The sequence below is a fragment of the Oncorhynchus masou genome, chromosome 1 (genome assembly GCF_036934945.1).
Source record: "Oncorhynchus masou masou isolate Uvic2021 chromosome 1, UVic_Omas_1.1, whole genome shotgun sequence".
NCBI lineage: Eukaryota > Metazoa > Chordata > Actinopteri > Salmoniformes > Salmonidae > Oncorhynchus > Oncorhynchus masou.
Genome location: NC_088212.1, coordinates 48,747,327 through 48,772,945, shown reverse-complemented (window position 1 = coordinate 48,772,945; position 25,619 = coordinate 48,747,327). Strand labels below are relative to the sequence as shown.

Sequence of the window (25,619 nt, the reverse complement as noted above, 5' to 3'; positions counted from 1 at the left end):
GGATTCCAATTGGCCATACCAACCTTGAATAGTCCTTAGCATGGATACTTCCTGTTTGAGTTTCTGCCTATAGGAAGGTAGAAGCTAAATGGAGTCGTGATCAGATTTTCCGAAGGGAGGGCGGGGGAGGGCCTTGTAGGCATTTTGAAAAGCTGAGTAGCAGTGGTCTAATGTTTTCTGAGAACGAGTGCTACAGTCAATGTGTTGGAAGAACTTCGGTAGCGTTTTCCTCAAATTTGCTTTGTTAAAATCCCCAGCTACTATAAATGCGGCCTCAGGATAAGTGGTTTCCAGTTCGCATAAAGTCCAGTGAAGTTCTTTGAGGGCCGTCGTGGTATCGGCTTGAGGGGGAATACACACCGCTGTAACTATAACCGAAGATAATTCTCTTGGCATGTAATACGGTCTGCATTTTACCATGAGATATTCTAGGTCGGGTAAACAAAGGGACTTGAGTTTCTGTCTGTTACCACAATCACACTATGCACGATTCACTGAGAACCCAGCTGGCTGTATGGACAACGACAGTATATCCCGAGAGAGCCATATCACAAGAAAACAAAATACTGCAAAGTTGCTTAGGAGCTAGAAGCAGAGCTTCCTTATCTGTCAACACCATCTTGTTCATCTCAAGGACCTTAAAACCTGTTGAGACTATGGGTTCCCCTACAGGAACTCCACCCCCCCGTTCAGCTGAAATGGTGGCACAAGGGAATGCAAAAATATTCTTAGAAATATTTAACCTCCACACATTAACAAGTCCAATACCTCAAATGAAAGATAAACACCTTGTTCATCTACACAGTGTGTCAGATTTTTTAAATGTTTTACGGCAAAAACATAGCACATATTTATGTTAGACCACCACCAAAACAAAGACAAAAGGCAGCCATTTTGTACCACAAATGATAAAATGACAAAAAGCAGGATTTAAAAAAATAATAATTCACTAACCTCTTGAAAATCTTCATCAGATGACAGTCATATGACATGTTACACAGTACATTTATGTTTTGTTCGATAATATGCATTTTATATCCATAAGTCTCGGTTTACATTGACGCCATGTTCAGAAAATTCTCAAAAATATACTCAATATACTCAGAAATACTCATCATAAACTTTGACTAAAGATACATGTTCTACATATAATTAAAAAGATACACTGGTTCTTAATGCAACCGCTATGTCACATTTTTTTTAACGTTACGGAAAAAGCTTACCATGCAATAATCTGAGATGGCGCTCAGACGTAACAATATTTCTCCGCTATGTTGGAGACAACAGAAATACAAAATTACAACATAAATATTCCCTTACCTTTGATGGTCTTCGATCAGAATGTACTGCAAGGAGTCCTACTTCAACAATAAATTGTTTTGTTTCATAATGTTCAATTCTAGTGTCCATGTAGCAGCACCTGCTACAACTTTCAGCTCAAATGCCCAAAAAATGACTTCTGGTCCAGGATAATTTTGCATCAAAACTTCCAAATGACATATTACAGGTCGACGAAACTGGTCAAACTAAGTGCAGAATCAATCTTCAAGATGTTATAAACGTACAAAACGAATGGCATTCCAACCGGACAATCCTAGTTCATCTGGGGCTGACTGGAACAGACAAAGCAGTCTAACGCATATGCGCCCTCAAGCACGTGAATCTTTTGCGACACTGTAACAAATTACTCCCCATTAGGTTCACAGCAAATGCTCGATTACACTTTCTACTGAATGAGGACATCTAGTGGAAGACATAGGAAGTGTTTCCAGATCCATAACTTGTTGGGAAGGGAGGGGGCGATGACGTCAAAATTGCCCCAACTTTCAGGATTCCAAGACTAGTTTGGAAGATTGCCTGCCCTGTGAGTTCTGTTATACTCACAGACATAATTCAAATGATTTTAGAAGCTTCAGAGTGTTTTCTATCCAATAATAATAATAATATGCATATATTAGCAATTTAGGACAGATTTTGATGCAGTTCACTATGGGCACGCAATTCATCCAAAGGGGAAATACTGCCCCCTATCCTTAAGAAGATTTATTAAGGGTCATTCACACATGTATAATGGGGCTGCCAAGTGGTGCAGTGGTCTATCTCAGTGCCAGGTGTCACTACAGTCCCTGGTTTGAATCCAGGCTGAATCACATCTGGCCGTGATTGGGAGTCCCTTAGGGCGGTGCACAATTGGCCCAGCGTCGTCTGGGTTTGGCTGGGTTAGGCCTTCAAACATACCCTTGTAAAACTGACCATCCTACCGATCCTCGACTTCTGCGATTTCATTTACAAAATAGCTTCCAATACCCTACTCAATAGATTGAATGCAGTCTATCACAGTGCCATCCGTTTTGTCACCAAAGCCCCATATACTACCCACCACTGCGACCTGTACGCTCTCGTTGGCTGGCCCTCGCTTCATACTGGCCGCCTCTCCTTCCAGTTCTCTGCTGCCAATGACTGGAACGAACTACAAAAATCTCTGAAACTGGAAACACTTATCTCCCTCACTAGCTTTAAGCACCAGCTGTCAGAGCATCTTACAGATTACTGCACCTGTACATAGCCCATCTATAATTTAGCCCACACAACAACCTCTCCCCCTATTGTATTTATTTATTTATTTTGCTCCTTTGCACCCCATTATTTCTATCTCTACCTTGCACATTCTTCCACTGCAATTCTACCATTCCAGTGTTTTACTTGCTGTATTGTATTTACTTCACAACCATGGCCTTTTTTTTGCCTTTACCTCCCTAATCTCACCTCATTTGCTCACATTGTATATAGACTTATTTTTCTACTGTATTATTGACTGTATGTTTCTTTTACACCATGTGTAACTGTGTTGTTGTATGTGTCGAACTGCTTTGCTTTATCTTGGCCAGGTCGCAATTGTAAATGACAACTTGTTCTCAACTTGCCTACCTGGTTAAATAGAGATGAAATAAAAAAACAAATAATTGTAAATAAGAATTTGTTGTTAACTGACTTGCCTAGCCAAATAAAGGTTAACATTTTTACTTTTTTTGTTAGTAGAGTATTTAATTGTCTTAAAATTTAGTTACATTTAAATAAGTTTTATTTAAATAAGGTGTGGATGGTTTGACTGCTTTTTGTGAGGAACTGACGCACTTTGACATGAAGTTTGACAGGGAGATGAGAGAACAAATTTAAGCCAATGAATGAATCAACTGAATCACATTTGAATTAGTTATTCAATGAGTCATCGAGTTAAATAAGCGTATGAACTGATTGGAATTGACCAGAATGTATCAATTGGACATACACGGTGGACAGCTACCCAGGCAGGAGATGGTTGTTTGGCCAATGAAACAGTAAACAATAACGTTTTTTTTACGGAAGTGGAGATCTTAAACACCGCTGCATCACAGAGTTTCTAAACCCAGAGACGCAACATCGCAAGACTTCCGGGGACGCTTGTGAAACAGACCAAGCAGACCATGCCGGGTTTGAGAAGTCAGAGAAAAATGAAAAGTAGTAGTTTAACACGTTACTACTCCAACCGCGTGAAAGTGACAAACTGACAAGTTATCATTTTCGTCAAAAACAACTTGATATCGAAATAGTCCCTTTATGTTGACGGCTTGCACATGCGCAGTTTGACCGATAGACCCAACGACGTGTTTCTGTGCCTCAGCCGAGCTAGCCAACGTCGCCATGACATCGCCTACATGTGTGATCAGGGATTTTTATTGGCAGTTTCTGCCTCTCTTTACTGTACTGTCTTTGACTGGAGCCTGTGGGCACAGAACAACGTGATATCTTTTTAAACATTAATGCATTTTGGTTTATCTAAGGCAAGCCTATTTCTGAATTGAATCAATTGGATTACTGTCTACTGAGTTTAGTCAAGGAATACCACCCAAAGGTGAGAAACCTTGTTTGAAAAAGTATTTGTTAAATATTGTTGGCGTGCGGACCGCTATTGGACCACGTTGTGTATGCTAGTTAGCTAGCCATTTTCAATGCTCTACTCCTGTTTTTCCATTTCAATAAAGTGATCGAAGAAAAAGGTTACTTCCATACGTTAAGTATGTGTAGACGCTAGTGGGTAACTAACTTAAGCATAATCAACTCCAAGCTGTCTGATGTTGCAGACTTAAAATGTTAACTTGGTAGCTAGCTAGCTAGTTAGCTAGCACATGCTGCGCTGCATACAACAACGCTGTAGGTAGTGATTCTGCCTGCTCAGTTTTAGATTTGGTTTATTTGAGTGTTCATATTTTATGTGTTCCTCACATAAATTAGGTGGGCGGAAACTATACGAAGATTAAGAGGAGCCTTATCAACATACAGAAATGGCTTCATTCAAATCCACAAAAATCCCAATATATCCCAAACTTGGAGAGAAAGTTACTCCGGACACATTGTATTGGAAAAACTACAAGGTAAGCCTGTCACACTGTCGATGTGTTGTTGTTGGTGGCAGCATGAGCATACTAGCTATTATGTTTCCATATTGCAGTTACAAGACAATAATAGCCTACTGATGAAGTTGACTTGTCTTTGATTGTGTTCTCTCAACTCTTCTCTGTTGTTGAATGTTTTTCAGGCCCCAGTCCAGATAAAGGAATTTGGAGCAGTCACAAGCATTGACTTCTCCTCCCTGGCACCACACAACTATGCAGTGACTGCTTCTACACGGGTAGGCTGGTCTCACTGCCATTCACATACACGTTAGTAGACGCTAGGAAAACAATGGAGGTTAATTTAGGTTCTGAACTATATCCTCTCATTAAATCCATGATGACAATGGCATATAAAGTGATTCCTTCTGTTATCCATCGACTGAACTACAAATTATGATCTAAACATTTATGACCATAGCCTCTACGAGCCATCTTAAACAATCATAGTCTTGATAGTGTTGGTTGCCATCTACACAAGCTGAAAGTGTGTGTCCCTCACTCACTCTAAACCCGCTGCCTGTTTCAGATCCACATCTACAGACCGTTTTCTACGGAGCCAGTCAAGACATTTACTCGCTTCAAGGACACGGCGTACAGCGGAAAGTTCCGGTCAGATGGTCAGCTCTTGGTGGCAGGATGCGAGGACTCCGTGGTGCGGCTCTTTGATGTCAGCGGCAAGGTGGCGCTCAGGGTGTTCAAAGGGCACACAAAGTAGGTCCTCAATTCAACATCCCTGGGGCGGCAGGGTAGCCTAGTGGTTAGAGTGTTGGACTAGTAACCGAAAGGTTGCAAGTTCAAATCCCAGAGCTGACAAGGTACAAATATGTCGTTCTGTCGTCCCTGAACAGTTAACCCACTGTTCCTAGGCTGTAATTGAAAATAAGAATTGGTTCTTAACTGACTTGCCTAGTAAAAGAAATATATAAATAAAAAAACGTCACCGGGTTCCCAATGTCTGGTTGGAAAATGTCCCCTAATCCTTCCCTATCAGTGGGCAAAATTAAAATTGCTAAGCTCAGCAGCAGGCCCGCTGAGTGACGATTACTTAAGTGATCCATCAACTGAACTAAAACTGATGATTTCAACTGCCTCTGACAAGTGTCTTTGTTTTGGACCCCATTTTTTTATTCCTTATTCTGGTGTTCTTTACTACAATTAACTGAACTGTTTCTCTCTGCTCAAGGGGGGTGCATGTAACAGATTTCACCTCAGACTGTTATCACATCCTGACGGGCTCAGACGACTACACTTGTCGCCTGTGGGACATCCCCAATTCCACTGAACTGACCTCATACAAGGAACACACAGACTATATCCGCTGTGGCATCACCAGCAAACTCAACAGAGATATCTTCATAACAGGTGAAATGAAACACAGTTACTGATACAAAGACATGTTTTCAGAAATCATCATTTCACACAACTGCCTCTACCAGCCATTGTAAAGGGATAGTTTGGGATTTTGGCAATGAAGCCCAAATCTACATCCCCACAGCCGGATGAACTCGTGGATACCATTTTTATGTCTCTGCGTTCAGTTTTAAGGAAGTTGCCAAATAGCATTAGCGCAATTGCTAACTAGCGTTGGTGTAATGACTGGAAGTTTATAGGAAGAGCTAGCATGCGAGCTGTTTCTTTAGTCTTCCGGTCATTGCGCTAATGCTAGTTAGCATTGACTTGTGAAGCCACCTCTTAGTTCCTTTTATACTGGATGCAGAGACATTAAAAGGATATCCACAAGTTATTTTGGCTCTGAAGTAGTAGGTAAAGGGCTTCATTGCCAAAATCCAGAATTATCCCTTTAAACACTTGATAGTGTTGGTTTGCTATCTACACACATGCTGAAAGTGTGTTGTTTGTGTGTCTGTGTATTGTCTCTGTCCCCCACCCTCAGGCTCCTATGACCACACACTAAGGGTGTTTGATGCCAGAGTGGAAAAGAGTGTGATGACCATGGACCACAGCCAGCCCGTGGAGAGAGTTCTGCTCTACCCCTCTGAAGGACTACTGGTTTCAGCAGGTAAGCTGTAACCGCATAGCGGCATAACCATAATATTGTACTGTGATTTTGAGTTCCATAACTATTTGTGGTCCTCAATATGAAGACCAGACACCACACTGGTATTGTTGTCCCAATTGTAGCCACCTTACCTGATCTTCTTTACCGACCTGGTCTCAGAGCATTTCGCATTATTTTGTATGTAAATATCCGAGACACTCCATTTAGTATGGTATGTTAGGTTTCGTAGGATATGTATTAATTTGTGCATGTCCATCACCCATTTCGTATGATACGTTATGAATTACAATTCATATTATATATTACAAATCTGCAACGCGTACAATTTGTTACAATTTTTGCAACTATTGCAAAATAGTTGCAAAAAAGCAGTAAATGGTTAGCTAAAATGCTAAAGTTGTTTGTGATGAGATTCTATCTTGCAACCTTTTAGTTGCTAGTCGTTCGCGTTATACGCCCGACCAACCACCCTACTTTTGTTTTTGCCTTAAGTAACCATCTGTCATACCAAATGTAATATATCATACAAAGTTTTGTCCCAGATTTAAATGTACTATGTTATGTCTAGTCTGAGACCAGGCTACCTATATGTACAGTGCCTTCAGAAAATATTCATACCCCTTGACAGCCTGAATTCAAAATGTACAATAAAAATCAAATTCACCCATCTACCGTAATTTCCGGACTATAAGCCGCTACTTTATTCCCACACTTTGAACCTCGTGGTTTATACAATGACGCGGCTAATTTATTGATTTTTCTCGCTTTCGCAAGATTCAAGCCGCCAAAAAACAGAGCCGTCACATAATGTGACGTAAATCGAGCGCGCTCAAACTTCCCATCATTCTGATTACGGTGGTAATTTTGTCACCTTCTACATGGCAAAGACACGGAGAAATGCATATGATGCAGCTTTCAAGTTGAAGGCGATCGATCTGGCTGTTGGAAAAGGAAATAGAGCTGCTGCATGGGAGCTTGGCCTTAATGAGTCGTTTATAAGACTTTGTAAACCGCAGCGTGAGGAACTGACTCAGTGCAAAAAGACAACAAACCTTTCAGAAGGAAGAAAATCAGTTGGCCCAAAGTATTTGCAGCCACTCGACATCAGTGTAAATCGTGCATTTAAGGTGGCGCTCCGTGTTCAGTGGGAGGCTTGGATGACAAGTGGGGAGAAATCCTTCACTAAAACGGGCCGAATGCAAAGAGCAACTTATGGTCAAGTCTGCCAGTGGGTCCTGACAGCGTGGAGCATTGTCAAAAAATCCACTATCATCAACGGGTTTCGAAAGGCTGGACTGCTGCGTGTTGAAGGGGCAGCATGAGCTCAGCGGGGTATTTGCCTCCGGATGAAAGTGACGAGAGCGACAATGAAAAAGATCCAACATCGGATGAAGCAATTCTGAGGCTATTCAACTCCGACACCGAAGGAGATGACTTCAGTGGTTTCAGTGCACAGGAGTAGGAAGATAGTGACCAATGACTTTACTGGTAGGCTACTGTTTAATTTTTGTTACAAGCCGTGTTTTGTTTAAAGGCCGTGTAAAGTTAATTTGTTTCAATGTACCGGTAGGCACCTGCGGCTTATAGACATGTGCGGCTTATTTATGTACAAAATACTTTCTTTTTTTTAAAATCAGTTGGTGCGGTTTATATTCAGGTGCGCTTAATAGTCCAGCAATTACGGTACACACTACCCATAATGACAAAGTGAAAACTATTAAACAAATAAATAATGTTTTATTCAGAATTATCTCATTTACAAAAGTCAATACTTTGTAGTATTTGATTTTATTAAGGAGATCCGCATTCTCTTCCTGGGGTCCAGCACCAATAAGACAGGTATATACAGTTTTAAAAATTACACATTACTTTTCATAACACTTTACCCAATACAGTGCATCAGTTACCTGATGTGGGTTCCATGTAACCATGGCTCTATGTAGTATTGTGCGCCTCCCATAGTCTGTTCTTGAGATTGTGAAGAGACCTCTGGTGGCATGTCTTGTGGAGTGGCGTGTCTTGTGGGGTGTGCATGGATGTCCGAACTGTGTGTTAGTAGTTAAACAGACACCTCGGTACATTCAGCATGTTAACACTTCTTAGAAAAACAAGTAGTGATGAAGTCAATCTCTCGTCCACTTTGAGCCATGAGAGATGTATTAATGTTAGCTCTCTGTGTACATGTAAGGATCAGCCCTGCTGTCCTGTTCTGAGCCAATTGTCATTTTCTGAGGTCCCTCTGTGGCACCTAAACACACGACTGAACAGTAGTCCAGGTTTGACAAAACTAGGGCCCGCAGGACTCTAGTTGTTGATAATGCTGTTTAGAATTCAGAACTGCACTTTATTATGGACTGACTTCTCCCCATCCTAGCTCCTGTTGTATCAATATGTTTTGACCATGACAGTTAATCCAAGCACTTTAGTCACCTCAAATTCCACATTATTTTTTTACACGATGTAGTTGAGGTTTAGTGAATGATTTGTCCCAAATACAATGCTTTTAGTTTTGGAAACATTTACTGGTTGAATATGTTTGAAATTTACTGCTCAACTAAGGGACCTTGCAGATAATTGTATGTGTGGGGTACAGAGATGAGGTAGTCATAAAAAAAATGTTAAACACTATTATTGCACACAGTGAGTCCATGTGACTTAAGACAATTTTTACTCCTGAACTTATTTAGCCTTTCCATAACAAAGGGGTTGAATGTTTATTGACTTGAGACATTTCAGCTTTTCATTTTAAATGAATTTGTAAAATATATATTTTTTAACATAATTCCACTTTGACATTATGGGGTTTTGTGTGTAGGCCAGTGAGAGAACATCTCAATTTCAACAAAGGATAAATTGTTCAATAAGGATGCGCTTGTCAATATTAAGCCATATCCCCCTTACAGGATAATATAATTAGCCTCATACTTGTGCCGCTTATCATGACTTTACTTTTTAAACCCCAGCCTTACTTATGATTCAGTACTACACAAATAGGTTTAATTTATTTTCTAGTTAAGTAAATGATAACACAGGATAAACATGCACACTTAATACATTAAAAGCAGTTCCCTAGCGGACTGACGCTTTTTATGGTGGCTTGTTACAAAAAAGACATGGAGAGGGACAGAAACCATAGTACTTTGGTACATTTAGAAACTACTTTGCACACGAACCGCTGCCCGTTTGGAGTAAGAAATCATGAATGTATACGTGTGAATGCCTTGGTTCGCCGCGTATCTCGTGTCGGAACCAAGCCTTCTTGGAAAGGGGTTTGGTTGGGCCTTTCCCAACGCTTGTAATGCTCTTATTGTCCAAAAGGGGTCCCCACCTATCTTCTACTGTTGTCCTCCTCTGCCGTCGTTGACTTTGTTGTGTAGTCCTGAACAGAACTACGGAGTTTATTCTACTTTCCATTCGCTCCTGAAGCTGCCTCTTTGAAGATAGGCTAGCCAGCCATGTCGATGGTTCCCATTGGGAGATGAGAGTAGCATTCTAGGGTGATTTGAGAAGAGGAGTAGAATGGTCCCACTTAAGTTTACTTTTCTAGATACTTTACATAGGACAGCTAATCAGCTGTACCAGTGATTGTCCGGGGTGTGACTATTGTCTCTACCTCGTGTTGAGATTTTAGAGTTCGAACCACTTTGGACGTGAGCTGTACACACCTCTCTGGTCTGATATGTTAATTCTTAACCCACCGTTTTATACAGTTCATTCAAAAGGGGTGGTTCGTGTTCGTATTTCATACACAACGAAGAAGATGGACACGGCACACAGTGTGTATACTTTTCAAGTTCCAGTATTTCCTTTTTTTTTGATGTTTAATGACATCAGAAAATAACAACCCATGTGACATTAGTGTTTTTTTTAGGTCACCCACTTTCTTTGTTAGAAATATTGTTCCAGTATTCACTTTAGAACATGTTAGAGTTTTGGTGTGGAAATGTCTGTTGAGACAAAGGCACATTCCTGTGTGAACATTGGAGAGGAATGTTCTCTCCTTGATTTACGACGGGGTGTGATCTGTCAAACCCTCCACCAGCTCCCCTCTCACCCTTAGGGGGTGAGAGGGGGTCTCGCTGAAGTTATTTATTGCCAAGCTTATCTGACTAATTCAGATCCTCACTGGAGAGTCATGACACCCTCCATTATTTGTTGTGCTCGTCACATCTGTGCTGATGGAGGAAAGACCATTTAGACCAAGTTGTTGTCTCCCCTTCCCCCACAGGAGGGCGCTATGTGAAGGTGTGGGACCTGCTGAAGGGAGGTCAGCCTCTGGTGTCACTGAAGAACCACCACAAGACCGTCACCTGCCTCAGTCTCAGCAGCAACGGACAGAGACTGCTCTCTGCCTCCCTCGACAGGTGTGTGAGCAGCTCTAGACAGGTTTGTGTGTGTATTGCAGCAGGCATGTCTAGTGAAGGTTCCTTGAGTGATCCATCGACTGAACTACAAATGAGCTCTTCAACTCTGAAACAGTCTCTGACAAACATATTTTATAACGAGATTATTGTAAAGATTATTGGATGTTTTGATGGATCTCTTGATTAGATGAATGTGTTTTTTTTGTGTTTTTTTTTTTACCCTGCAGGCACGTGAAAATCTACAACACAACCAACTACAAGGTGGTTCATAACTTTGACTACGCCGCCTCCATTCTCAGTCTGGCCCTGGCTGTAAGTTTACAAGTAATCCCAAACTGAGACTGAGCAATACACTATTATGATTATGTTTGATTTATGGATTGTGTATGAAGGCTTTTCAGATACTAATAAAGTCACAAGGCTAATGGTTTCTGTCTGTATGTTTAGCCTGATGACGAGTCCATTGTCGTTGGGATGACCAATGGCGTCCTGAGCATCAAACATAGGAAGAGCCCTGAGGAGAAACGGGAAATGGCTGGAAAACAGAGAATGCAGCCAGTGTACCGCATCTTTGTCAAAGGAAGAAACTACGTCCCAAAAAAGGCAAGTGCCTATTCCCCCAACTGTTTTATTCTACTACAAAGAACAATTCTCACTACAGGGGTTTTTAACCCGGTTTCTGGAAAACTGCAGTGTATAGAGCTGTGTTCGAATACTCACACTAACCACACTGACTGTACTATTTGTGACGTGAATTGAGTATATAGTATGCTTATTGGTCATAGTATGATATAGTTAGTATGCCAAAAGTTCCCGGGTGTCGTATTAAATTAGTCAAAATATGAAGTATACATGCAGAGGACACTATATCCGTACTCTAGGCCCCATAATGCAAATCTTCGGGAAATGGGCGGAGAATATGCTGCCGAAGTCCATGAGAGCGCATACAAATGAATTGCTTTAACTTAAAAAATAGATACAAATATTCATAGTTTTAAAAAACAACCCTGTGGCTTTTTCCAAATACTCTAGTATATGGTGTTTAGCCCAAGCCTAATGGTCAGTATACATACTGTGACCCTACTATTGATAGAGATGGTAGCCTTGAAGTCGTTCATTGCTGGGATCCTAAATGCTATGAACAACAGGCCTGTTGAGGGATACCTTGACTGATCTGTCTACTGATGATCCCAACCACAACCCCTGACATATATGTTAGTCAACAAGATCATGTTTAATGGCATATATTTTCAATTAAGGATAGAGTTTCATTTTCCAAGGACTTATTTTCAGTTTACCGTTTGAATTCAGATAACTCTCCGTAGAACGGCCTGATGAATTTAGTAGTGGTTTTTATATTTCATTTAAAAAAATGCAAAACCACATTTCCATTCACAGTTTATATGCGAGGAAAGTAAACAAAAAATCACGACAGCTGTGATGGAAACAGGAAGTTTTGGTACAGATAAAAAAAAAAAAAAAATGTTTTACCTTTATGTAACCAGGCAGGTCAGTTAAGAACATATTCTTATTTTCAATGACGGCCTAGGAACAGTGGGTTAACTGCCTGTTCAGGGGCAGAACGACAAATTTGTACCTTGTCAGCTCGAGGGTTTGAACTCGCAACCTTCCGATTACTAGTCCAACGCTCTAACCACTAGGCTACCCTGCCACCCCATATGTTTGTTCAACATGGAGGGGGGCGGCTGTCTGTCTTTTTAGACTTCAGTGCAGCTTTTGACACTATCAATCAGTCTGCTGCTGGAAAAATGGATGTGTTATGGCTTTACACCCCCTGCTATAATGTGGATCAAGAGTTACTTGTCTACCAGAACACAGAAGGTGTTCTTTTAATGGAAGCATCTCAAACATAATCCAGGTAGAAGCAGGAATTCCCCAGGGTAGCTGTTTAAGCCCCTTGCTTTTTTCAATCGTTGGCTTTGAGTAAGGCCAGTGTGTCTATGTATGCGGATGACTCAACACTATACACGTCAGCTACATACAGCGACTGAAATGACTGCGACACTTAACAAAGAGCTGCAGTTAGTTTCAGAATGGGTAGCAAAGGAATAAGTTAATCCTAAATATTTCCAAAACTAAAAGCATTGTATTTGGGGCAAATCATTCACTAAACCTCAACTACTCTCGTAATGAATAATGTGGAAATTGAGCAAGTTGAGGTACTAAACCGCTGACTGGCTCGAAGTCGGCGTTCCAAATACTACTTTTTGCCAACACGGGCTCATTTCTGGAGAGGTATATTTGCAGGTGTGTAGTGCGCGCAGATCTCAAAATTGGTGTTCATTTGCATTTCAAGTGGCATTGAAAGGTCTTGGGTCTTAAATCCAACTTCATGGAACCTGCAGATAGACTGTATGTGCAAGTATTGATATAGTATCCATCCTATTGACGTAAACTTGGAGTCATGAGTAGGAGGACCACATATGGTGTGTGGTTCGTCCACTACGACTCGGGAAAGCATACAGTTTATTAGCCTACATACAGATAAAATAACTTATGAACTTCAAAGGGTGATCTTGTTGCTGCTTTCCAATAACTATCGTCTAATTCTGGTGACATGATCTACGCTTGACTGCTGTTTGACAAATGTTCTTTCTCTTTTTCATAATGTTCTCATCATATAGATTAGCTTACCCGCACAGTCTACCCACACTATCTGCGAGCTGTTGGCTAGTGCGCACATGCCATGATCAGAGTAGGCATACTTGCTAAATAACGCAACAGTTTGTGACAAATCTATCAGTAAAAACGCGATGGATTAATGTGCACTGTCGCTGTAAAAATAAACTCAACATTTATATTTTTATTCGGTACATAAGAACTTAAGCGCAAAAGTACATTGTCTGCACTTACATCATCACTCACTGATTTTTACCTGCAACAATTCCCCTTGGTGGAAACACCACCGGCGGAAAATGCACATTTTCTTCATGCAGTTTTTAGAATATTCACCTGAAAATCTGTCATCAATTGAATGGATACCTAGCTAGTGACCTGAAATCGAACCTCTTCCCTCCTTAGGATGACTTTCTTGTCAGCAAACCAGTGAAGAGCCATCTGGCCAAATACGACAAACAGCTGAAGAAATTCAACATCTCCAAGGCCTTGGATACCGCCCTGGAGGTACAATTACTTTCCTGATGATCTCAGCAACTCATACAAATATATTGTACAATCTTGATAGTTTTTTAAGTGTGTGTGTGTGTGCTCGCAGTCGTGGCGGAGGAACAGAAAGCCTGAGATCACGGTGGCGGTGATGAAGGAGTTGGATCGCCGAGGAACTTTGAAGAACGCTCTGGCCGGACGAGACGAGCAGAACCTCTCTCAACTCCTCAATTTCCTGATTGGGTAACACTCACTCAAATACCCAATTCCAAATCAGCGCCTACCTACTCCCTAGTGTTTGTTTTTTACAATGTGTAATTGTTTTATTGGTATTGTCTCTTTGAGATAGTGACGGGTAGACAGGTAAGAGGGATACAGATTTGCAGGCACAGGCCAGAGGGGACAATGTGTGGTCAGGAGTCTGCAGCACAACCACTACACCAGACTGCGGCACACCTGCTCATGTGTCTTGACATTGTTTTATCTTCTCCTACACAGGAATGTAGTTGATCCCAGGTTTACACCTGTCCTCGTCACCGCCACTGAGATGATTCTTGGTGAGTTTGTGAAACAAATCTTTAATTGTTTTATTCTGAATATGTATACAGACCTGCCAACCTGCACAGAATTTGGTACCATGCACACAGTTTGAGGTCAAGGCGTCATAACAACAAAGGTAGTTAGCTGCAGCGTTTAGTCAACTAAGCAAGGACACTTTTTTTGCCTGCACATGCTTTGAACTCTGTAAAGTTAGTAGGTGCGAGCGCATTGACGAGCAAGGAAATGTGCGGTGTTGCAGTAGTTTAGTGCGCGTCCCTACGTGAATGGAAACAGACATCTCAGATGTTATTCTAATACTGTCCTTCACAGAAAGACCGTTGTTTCATATTCCAAATTGCTTACAGTAAGCTAAACTACTACATTGCATCAAGTAATTGAATTATTCTGAATTTTCTCCCCAAACAAAATTAAGCCAGTTTACATTTTCACTTGACTATGCACAAAGAAAACCAGCGATTGAATAAAATAATCATTACCCCTAAATTGAACCTAAAAAATGTCCTTGAGACCCTCAATTTAATTTAGGATCAAACCAGATGTCTGTGTTTGCTACGTTATATGATATCATTTAAGACTAGGTTTGAAGAAATTACAGTTACAGGGTTTTCAAAAAGACAAAAAGCTCCAACTTCCTGGGAGGGGGGAGTCGACTGACTTTCCCCCACCCAACCTTAGTCCTACATCAGCACCACCTTGTCAGAAAGTCCTAGTGAGAGCCCTGATTTGTACATTTAAATGTATTTCTAGTTAGCTACTGAAGAGCAGCCAATTACCAAGTATCCATAACAGTCTGTAACCTACCATTCCTGATGAGGCAGTCATCTGCCAAATCATTATTAGGCAAATATGTTTGCATTTGCCTATGATTTGAGCAGTGTGGGTGTCACATGCATGCCGTTGTGGGGTCTGCGGGGCCAGGGGTACTGCTGCCGCACTGAAGTTGTACTATAAAAAATTCTTCAAGTTTGTTAGGTGTGTGTGTGTGTGTGTCATTCTCCTGCCCTCGGTTTCCTCAGACATCTACCAGGCAGTGGTGGGTCAGTCTTCAGTAGTGGACAGGCAGCTTGTACGTCTCCAGGAGCTAGTGGAGAGAGAGGTTGACTACCAGCAGGACCTCCTGGAAGTTCTGGGGATGTTGGATACTCTATTCGCCGCATCCCTCCCCAGGAAAGAGGTGCCTTGCCCAGGCAGCAGCCGGCCTAACGGCTTGGCAGAGGGGAGTTTGGGGGCTCCGGGACCACAGCTCCAGGCCGCCTGAGGCCCCTACAAAAAGACTATTCCACCGGGGTACCAGAGTGCCTGGGCTGCCCCCGTCACGACTGGTTCCGGAAGTGCTTCTCGGTCTTCGACGGAACGTCGTCAGACTTCGAGAACCCATGACTACATCCTGCTATCTGAATTTAAACCACCAACTAAAAAATGGATTTGCGCAATAAAGCTGAGCCATGTTCATGCTGTGCTCCCTGGTTTTAACAGAAAGGGTATTTTAACTGGCTCCAGAGAGAGGATAAAATGGGTTTGACTCTTCAGAGACAGTGTTTTGTAAATGTACACATCTGTATGTATACTTAAATCTCTGTATCAGACTGAACACAAAGCGACAATTCATTTTTTTGGAACGCCATCAAATTGTCTTTCACAGCTAATGTTTCTCTAAACAGTGTGCGTGTATTCCGTTTCTCTCACCCTATCTGTTCATGTTTTGGTTTGAATTTTTATAGAATTTGCTTACATTTCCAATGTTCTGTAAAAAAAAAAAGCTGAAGTAAAACTGTCAATGTTGAAAACAAGGCGCCCTGGATCCTCTTTGATCACACTCACACTCACATGCGCACCACTCACAGTATACTGTCCCAATTGTCATTCTCTCCATCCTCTCAAAGTGTGCACAAAGATTGTGAATCAACGAAGATGTCTTGCTCAGGCGGTTTACCATTGAAGAAAATGCTCACAGTTACGTACTGCTTTAAAGGGTAACTGTCAAACACAATTTCAGCCTTTGCCCAACCCCTTTAAATTTAAATAAACAAAAGCGTTCAGGTGGGTAGTAGGGTGTGGGGAATTGCTCATAAATATTCATTTTGGGTTTGGGTAAACATTGTCCCAGATCCCAACACTTTCACACTAAAGTATACTTAACAGTAGTCCACTGGCACGCTCTGATGGTAAAATTATGTGAATCTCGGCCTGTCATGCCAAGTGGTGTCCCTTTGCCAATACGTGCCCCTCCACGACACATTAGGTTTCAATCCTATGGTTCTAACAATGAATTTGGCCTTAAAATGCCTTTGGAAATCCATGCCCTGGACAATTTGCTCACGGTGGGTAAAACTTTTGAGTTCCAGACATCTATTGCCACTTGCTGTTTGTTTGAATCCCCCATGTGGCATCAAAAATATATGTGACATGTGGACTCATTGTATTGTTTTGGGAAGAAAATCACCACTTTGAAAATGAAGATTAGGGGTTCAATTCAATCCAACCCGCATTTACAGTATTTATGCAGTACATATTTTTCCAATGCTCAAATTTGTTTTGGGTACTGTATAAAAACCTACAACTACTATGCGGGGGTCAGACGTGTCTAGCCATAACAGACGTTCTTGTGATCTTATTTGACCTTTGCTGCTGCTTTTGAGACACGGTTTGGTCCCACCTTGGGGCACTACATGTTGAGTAATTAAAACGAAACAATCACAATACAGTAACTATTGTTCACTCTTATGGCTTATTATTCTATGTGTTCATTATATAATTAAGTTATTAATTATCTTTTTTACTGTGCTCTAGAGTTGTAGGCCTAGATATCTTACTATAGTGCCTTTGGAAAGTATTCAGGACCTTGGACTTTTCCCACATTTTGTTAGGTTGCAGTCTTATTCTAAAATGTATTAGTGTTTTTCACTCATCAATCTACACACAGTACCCAATAATGACAAAGCAAAAACTGTTGTGTAATTGTTGCTTATATATATTTGATATCTACATAAGTATTCATACCCTTTGCTCAGTACTTTGTTGAAGCACCTTTGGTAGCGATTACAGCCTTGTGTCTTCTCGGGTATGACGCTTCAAGCTTGGCACACCTGTATTTGGGGAGTTTCTCCCATTCTTCTCTGCAGATCCTCTCAAGCTCTGTCAGGTTGGATGGGGAGTGTTACTTCACAGCTCTTTTCAGGTCTCTCCCAGAGATGTTCGATCTGGTTCAAGTCTGGGATCTGTTCATCTTTGCCTCGATCCTGACTAGTCTCCCAGTCCCGGCCACTAATAAACATCACCACAGCATGATGCTGCCACCACCATGCTTCACAAGAGGGATGGTGCCAAGTTTTCTCCAGATGTGACGCTTGGCATTCAGGCCAAAGAGTTAAATCTTGATTTCATCAGACCAGAGAATCTCTTGTTTTTCATGGTCAGAGTTCTTTAGGTTCCTTCTGGCAAGCTCTTGTCGTGCCTTTTACTGAGAACTGGCTTTCGTCTGGCCACTCTACCATAAAGGCCTAATTTGTGGTGTGGTGCAGAGGTTGTTCTTCCGGAAGGTTCTCCAATCACCACAGAGGAACTCTAGAGCTCTGTCAGAGTCTTGGTGGTTCCAAACTTCTTCCATTGAAGAATGATGGAGGCCACTGTGTTCTTGGGGGATCTTCAATGTTGCAGAAATGTTTTGGTACCTTTCCCCAGATCTGTGCCTCGACATAATCCTGTCTCGGTGCTGTACGAACAATGGCTTCGACCTCCTGGCTTAGTTTTTGCTCTGACATGCACTGTCAACTGTGGGACCTTATATAGACAGGTGTGAGCCTTTCCAAGTCATGTCCAATCAATTTAATTTCCCACAGGTGGACTCCAAGTTGTAGAAACATCTCAAGGACGATCCATCGAAACAGGATACACCTGAGCTCAGTCTTGTAGCAAAGGGTCTGAATACTTATGTAAATAAGGTACTGTTGAAGTCTGAAGTTTACATACACCTTAGCCAAATACATTTAAACTCAGTTTTTTACAATTCCTGACATTTAACCCTAGTCAAAAGTCCCTTTCTTAGGTCAGTTAGGATCACCACTTTATTTTATTATTAAGAATGTCAAATGTCATAATGTGATTTTATTTCAAATCAAATCAAATTTATTTGTCACATACACATGGTTAGCAGATGTTAATGCGAGTGTAGCGAAATGCTTGTGCTTCTAGTTCCGACAATGCAGTAATAACCAACAAGTAATCTAACTAACAATTCCTAAACTACTGTCTTATACACAGTGTAAGGGGATAAAGAATATGTACATAAGGATATATGAATGAGTGATGGTACAGAGCAGCATAGGCAAGATACAGTAGATGGTATCGAGTACAGTATATACATATGAGATGAGTATGTAAACAAAGTGGCATAGTTAAAGTGGCTAGTGATACATGTATTACATAAGGATGCAGTCGATGATATAGAGTACAGTATATACGTATGCATATGAGATGAATAATGTAGGGTAAGTAACATTATATAAGGTAGCATTGTTTAAAGTGGCTAGTGATATATTTACATCATTTCCCATCAATTCCCATTATTAAAGTGGCTGGAGTTGAGTCGGTGTCAGTGTGTTGGCAGCAGCCACTCAATGTTAGTGGTGGCTGTTTAACAGTCTGATGGACTTGAGATAGAAGCTGTTTTTCAGTCTCTCGGTCCCAGCTTTGATGTACCTGTACTGACCTCGCCTTCTGGATGATAGCGGGGTGAACAGGCAGTGGCTCGGGTGGTTGATGTCCTTGATGATCTTTATGGCCTTCCTGTAACATCGGGTGGTGTAGGTGTCCTGGAGGGCAGGTAGTTTGCCCCCGATGATGCGTTGTGCAGACCTCACTACCCTCTGGAGAGCCTTACGGTTGAGGGCGGAGCAGTTGCCGTGGTACACCAGGCGGTGGCTTTTGGTGACAGCCCGCCTCCAGGATGCTCTTCGATGCTGTCTGTGTGAGTGCATCTGTAGAAGTTTTGTGGAGTGCATCTTTGGTGACAAGCCAGGGCCAGCTTTTATTTCTTCCATCTTCAGCCTCCATTTGAGGCATTGCCTTTAAATAGATTAACTTGGGTCAAACGTTTCCGGTAGCCTTCCACAAGCTTCCCACAAGTCAGTTTTGTAGGCCTCCTTGCTCGCAGACGTTTTTACAATTTTGCCCACAAATTTTCTATAGGATTGGGGTCAGGGCATTGTGATGGCCATTCCAAAACTTTATTTTGTTGTCCTTAAGCCATTTTGCCACAACTTTGGAAGTATGCTTGGGGTCATTGTCCATTTGGAAGACCCATTTGCGACCAAGCTTAACTTCATGACTGATGTCTTGAGATGGTGCTTCAATATATCCCTATAATTTTCCTGCCTCGTGATGCCATCTATTTTGGAAGTGCAGCAGTAACTCCTGCAGCAAAGCACCCTCACAATATGATGCTGCCCACCCCCATGCTTCACGGTTGGGATTGTGTTCTTCGGCTTGCAAGCCTCCCCGTTTTTCCTCCAAACATAACGATCGTCATTATGGCCAAACAGTTGTATTTTTGTTTCATCAGACCATAGGACATTTCTCCAAAAAGTACAATCTTTGTCCCCATGTGCAGTTGCAAACCATAGTCTGGCTTTTTTATGGCGGTTTTGGAGCAGTGGCTTCTTCCTTGCTGAGCGGCCTTTCAGGTTATGTCGATATAAAACTTGTTTTACTGTGGATATAGATACTTTTCTACCTGTTTCCTCCAGCATCTTCACAAGGTCCTTTGCTGTTGTTCTGGGATTGATTTGCACTTTTCACACCAAAGTACGTTCATCTCTAGGAGACAGAACACGTCTCCTTCCTGAGCGGTATGGCGGCTGCATGGTCCCATGGTGTTTATACTTGCGTACTATTGTTTGTACAGATGAATGTGGTACCGTCAGGCGTTTGGAAAGTGCTCCAAGGATGAACCAGACTTGTGGAGGTCTACAATTGTTTTCTGAGGTGTTGGCTGATTTCTTTTGATTTTCCTATGATGTCAAGCAAAGATGCACTGAGTTTGAAGGTAGGCCTTGAAACACATCCACAGGTACACCTTCAATTGACTCAAATGATGTCAGTTAGCCTATCAGGAGCTTCTAAAGCCATGACATCATTTTCTGTAATTTTCCAAGCTGTTTAAAGGCACATACACTAAGTTGACTGTAAACGTCTGACTCACTGGAATTGTGATACAGTGAATTATAAGTGAAATTATCTCTGGAAACAATTGGTGAAAAAATTACTTGTGTCATGCGCAAAGTAGATGTCCTAACCAACTTGCCAAAACTATAGTTAGTTAACAAGACATTTGTGGCGTGGTTGAAAAACGAGTTTTAATGACTCCAATCTAAGTGTATGTAAACTTCAGACTTCAACTGTATGTCCCACGGACAAAATAAATGGCAAATAGTTCTGACTGTACATCTGATTGGCATAGGTACTGCAAATTGAGAAATCATTTGACTAAACTAAAAAAAGAAAACGCTACACTATGAAACAAAAATAAATGATGTAAAGAATGATGGTAAAAAGCTTTGTAGCTTAAATAAAATTTTGGGCAAAAAGGTGAACATCGCTCCATCATTCATTTTATCAGATGGCTCATTCATAATGAAACCCACTGATATTGGCAACTACTTTAATGATTTTTTTCACTGACAAGATTTGCAAACTTAGGCATGACATGCCAGCAACAAATGCTGCTGCTACACATCCAAGTATATCTGACCAAATTATGAAAGACAAGAATTGTACTTTTGAACTCCGTAAAGTGAGCATGGAAGAAGTGAAACAATTGTCTATCAACAGGGACAAGCCACCAGGGTCTGACAATCTCGATGGAAAATTACTCAGGATGATATTCCCACTCCTATTTGTTACATCTTCAATTTAAGCCGACTAGAAAGTGTGTGCCCTCAAGCCTGGAGGAAAGCAAAAGTTATTCCCCTACCTAAGGATAGTAAAGACCCCTTTAGTGGCTCAAATAGCCAACCAATCAGCCTGTTACCAACCCTTAGCATTGTATCTGGTCAAACACAATTTACTATTTCACGTTAATCAAATTGACAACAGGCTTTCAGAACACTTATAGGTAAGGACACTACTTATGGTATAGGGGACTCTTGCGTCCCACTTGGCCAAAAGCCAGGGAAAATGCAGAGCGGCAAATTCAAATAAAATTATATAAAAATATAACTTTCATTAAATCACACATGTAAGATACTAAATTAAAGCTACACTCGTTGTGAATCCAGCCAACATGTCAGATTTAAAAAAGACTTTACGGTGAAAGCATAAGAAGCTATTATCTGATGATAGCACAACAGTAAACAAAGAGGGTAGCATATTTCAACCCTGCAGGCGCTACACAAGACGCAGAAATAAAATATAAAACATGCCTTACCTTTGGCGAGCTTCTTTTGTTGGCACTCCAATATGTCACATAAACAACAGAATTGGTCCTTTTGTTCGATTAATTCCATCCATATATATCCAAAATGTCCATTTATATATTTGGCGCATTTGATCCAGAAAAAAACAGCTTCCAAATTGCGCAATGTCACTACAAAATATTTCAAAAGTTGCCTGTAAACTTTGCCAAAACATTTCAAACTATTTTTGTAATACAACTTTAGGTATTTTTAAACGTTAAAACCTCTTAAGGTATAAGGGGCAGCATTTTCACTTTTGGATAAATAGCGTGCCCAATTTCAACTTCCTGCTACTCATGCCAGGAATATAAGATATGCATAGTATTAGTAGATTTGGATAGAAAACACTCTGAGGTTTCTAAAACTGTTTGAATCATGTCTGTGAGTATAACAGAACTTATGTAGCAAGCAAAACCCCGAGGACTAACCTTTTCAGATTTTTTTTATTTTTAGGTCTCTGTCTGTTCAGTGAGTTCTCATGGGGAAACGATATTTCTTAGGAACTTGTTTTCAGTTCCTACTGCTTCCACTGGATGTCACCAGTCTTTGGAATGCACCCACAGAGAGCGAGGCACCCACAGAGAGCGAGGCACCCACAGAGAGCGAGGCACCCACAGAGAGCGAGGCACCCACAGAGAGAGGCACCCACAGAGAGAGAGGCACAGAGACACACGCACAGAGAAAGAGAGAGAGAAACGGAAACACACACAGAGAGAGAAAGAGAAACACACACAGAGAGAGAAAGAGAGAAACACAGAGAGACAAACAAACACAGAGAGAGACACACACACACACAGAGAGACACACACACAGACAGAGAAAGAGAAACACAGAGAGAGAGAGAGAGACACACACAGATTGAGACACACACAGAGAGAGACACCCACAAAGAGAGAGAGAGAGACACACAGAGAGAAAGAGAGACACACAGAGCAAGAGAGACACAGAGAGACACCCACAGAGAGAGACACAAAGAGAAAGAGAGACAGACAGAGAGAGAAAGAGAGAGAGACACACACAGTTAGATGCACACACACACACACACACACACACACACACACAGGGAGAGAGACACACACACACAGAGAGAGAGAGAGACACGAACACACACACACAAAGAGAGTGAGAGACACACGGAGAGAGAGAGAGACACACACAGAGAGAGCGAAACACACAGAGAGACACACACACAGAGAGAGCGAGAGACACACACAGAGAGAGAAAACAACAAATCCAGAATTGATTAAAAACATCAAGGGACAGGACATCATAATCCTATTGGAAACATAGATACTCAGTGTCCCTCAGGCTATAGAGAAAGTTTACTACCATCAATCAAACATAAAAATGTTAAACGGGGCCGAGACTCAGGTGAAATCATCATTTGGCATTAAGCAGGACTTAGCACTGAATGAAATGAAAAAAGGTGCCACTCACATTTGGCTAAAACTTAACAAAGGTACAATCTATTGTGACAATGATGTATACATTTTTTTTTACCTTTATTTTACTAGGCAAGTCAGTTAAGAACAAATTCTTATTTTCAATGACGGCCTACATATGTGCAGCTTATGCTCCTCCTTCAGATTCATCATATTATGATGATCAGTTTTTTTGTTTGTTTTTCTCCATACAGAAATCATTACATTTCAGGCGCAGTGTAAAGTGCTTCTTTGTGGAGATTTCAATGCAAGAACAGGTTCTGAGCCTGACTCCACTGATGCGGGAGGTAACCACCACATATTTGGACACCCCTCCTTGTACAGTTGCCCTATTATAAATAATAGAAACAGTCCTGACCAAATACTGAACAAAAATGGAAAGGAGTTAGTACATCTCTGTCGAGCCTTAGGCCTGTACATGCTTAATGGTAGAATCAGAGGGGACTCTTTAGGTCAGTTTACTTACTGCTCAGCTCTTGGGACAAGTGTAGTCGATTATGCCATCGCTGACATTGACCCCTCCTCCATTAGTGCATTCACTGTCAGACCACAGACACCATTGTCAGATCACAGTCAGATCAACGTGTTTCTGAAGAAATTAACCGGCAATATTCATTAAAAAACAGCCCAATAAACTTTACAACATTAACCAATCGTACAGATGGGCTCCAAACAGTGCAGAGAGATTCATTGAAACATTGAACTCAAATGGAGTTTTTCAAGAACTCACGGTACCAAAACAATAAAGATGGTATCAATTCAGCTACTCAAAATATCAAAATGTTTCTGACAAATGGTTTAATAATGAATGTAAAACAATTAGAAAACACCTAAGACAAATGTGAAACAAAAAACATAAGCAGCAAAACAACCCAGAGCTACGATATGAATACTTTGAAACTCTGAAACAGTATAAACAAACACTGAAATGCAAGAAATGGAATTATACCAAGACACTTGATGAAATTGAAAATGCAATTGACCAAAATCAGTTCTGGGACATGTGGAACAATTTAAGCACAACAAAGCCACAATAATTAGCCATACAAGATGTAGGAATTTGGAAAACTTATTTTGATAATCTATACAAAAACATCCCACAAAAAGACTTGTTAGAAATTAGAAATTAAAGAAAAATTGAACATCCAGTCATTAAAAACAACCAAAATCCATTAGATTACCCAATAACCCAACAAGAACTAAATGAAAAGCTAAAATCTATTAAATCAAAGAAGGCTTGTGGTCTAGACAACATCAGAAATGAAATGCTGAAAAACAGCACACCTGAGTTGCAAAATGATGTGCTTAAATTGTTCAACATGGCTTTAACTTCTGGCTGCTTCCCTGATGTCTGGAACCAAGGGCTCATCTCCCCTATCCACAAAAGTGAAGACAAATCAGACCCCAAAAATTACAGGGGAATTCGCGTAAACAGTAACTTGGGAAAGATTTTCTGTAGCATTTTGAATTCAAGAATTCAAACCTTTCTTCAAGAAAGAAATGTAATAAGTAAATGTCAAATTGGCTTTCTCCCAAACCATCGCACTACTGACCATATATACACCTTACACACACTAATTAATAAACACATCCACCAAAAAAAAGAGGGCAAAATCTTTGCTTGCTCTATTGCATTTAAAAAAGCATTTGATTCGATTTGGCACGAAGGGCTATTCTACAAAATTCTACAAAGGTATATGAGTTAATAAAATGTATGTACACAGAAAACAAGTGTGCAATAAAAATCAAAAACCAAAGAACAGAACTTTTTTCACAATGTCGACGTGTGAGACGGCTGCAGTTTGAGTCCAAATCTTTTCAACATTTATATCAATGAATTAGCAGACATGTTGGACCAATCTCCAGCCCCAGGACTCACACTATTTGACACAGAGGTGAAATACCTGCTATATGCTGATGACTTGGTACTTCTATCACCAACCAAAGAAGGTCTTCAACAGAACATTAATATTCTGGAGCAAAATTGCCATAATTGGGCCCTGGCAGTAAATTTCCCAAAAACTAAAATCACGATTTTCCCAAAAAAAAAACAGATGTCAGAAACACATATAAATTCACCCTGAACAACACCTTAATTGAACACACAAAAAATTACACCTACCTTGGTCTGACCATATCTGCATCGGGAAACTTTAATATGGCAGTGAATGCACTCAAAGAAAAAGCACGCAGAGCAATGTATGCAATAAAAATGAAATTAT

The 25,619-nt window shown here is 40.9% G+C and overlaps 1 protein-coding gene across 1 annotated transcript; it reads left to right on the top strand.

Annotated features, from left to right (window-relative positions):
• The first annotated feature begins 3,688 nt into the window (after positions 1-3,688).
• Positions 3,689-16,294, top strand: utp15 (UTP15 small subunit processome component). The gene is given in 14 exon segments (XM_064973605.1): positions 3,689-3,892; positions 4,273-4,412; positions 4,577-4,669; positions 4,960-5,144; positions 5,617-5,795; positions 6,328-6,453; positions 10,682-10,817; positions 11,045-11,129; positions 11,265-11,420; positions 13,860-13,961; positions 14,053-14,186; positions 14,442-14,500; positions 15,521-15,749; positions 15,751-16,294. Coding segments are annotated over 13 exon segments (1,764 nt in total). The 5' UTR covers positions 3,689-3,892; positions 4,273-4,322; the 3' UTR covers positions 15,941-16,294.
• The last annotated feature ends 9,325 nt before the right edge of the window (positions 16,295-25,619 follow it).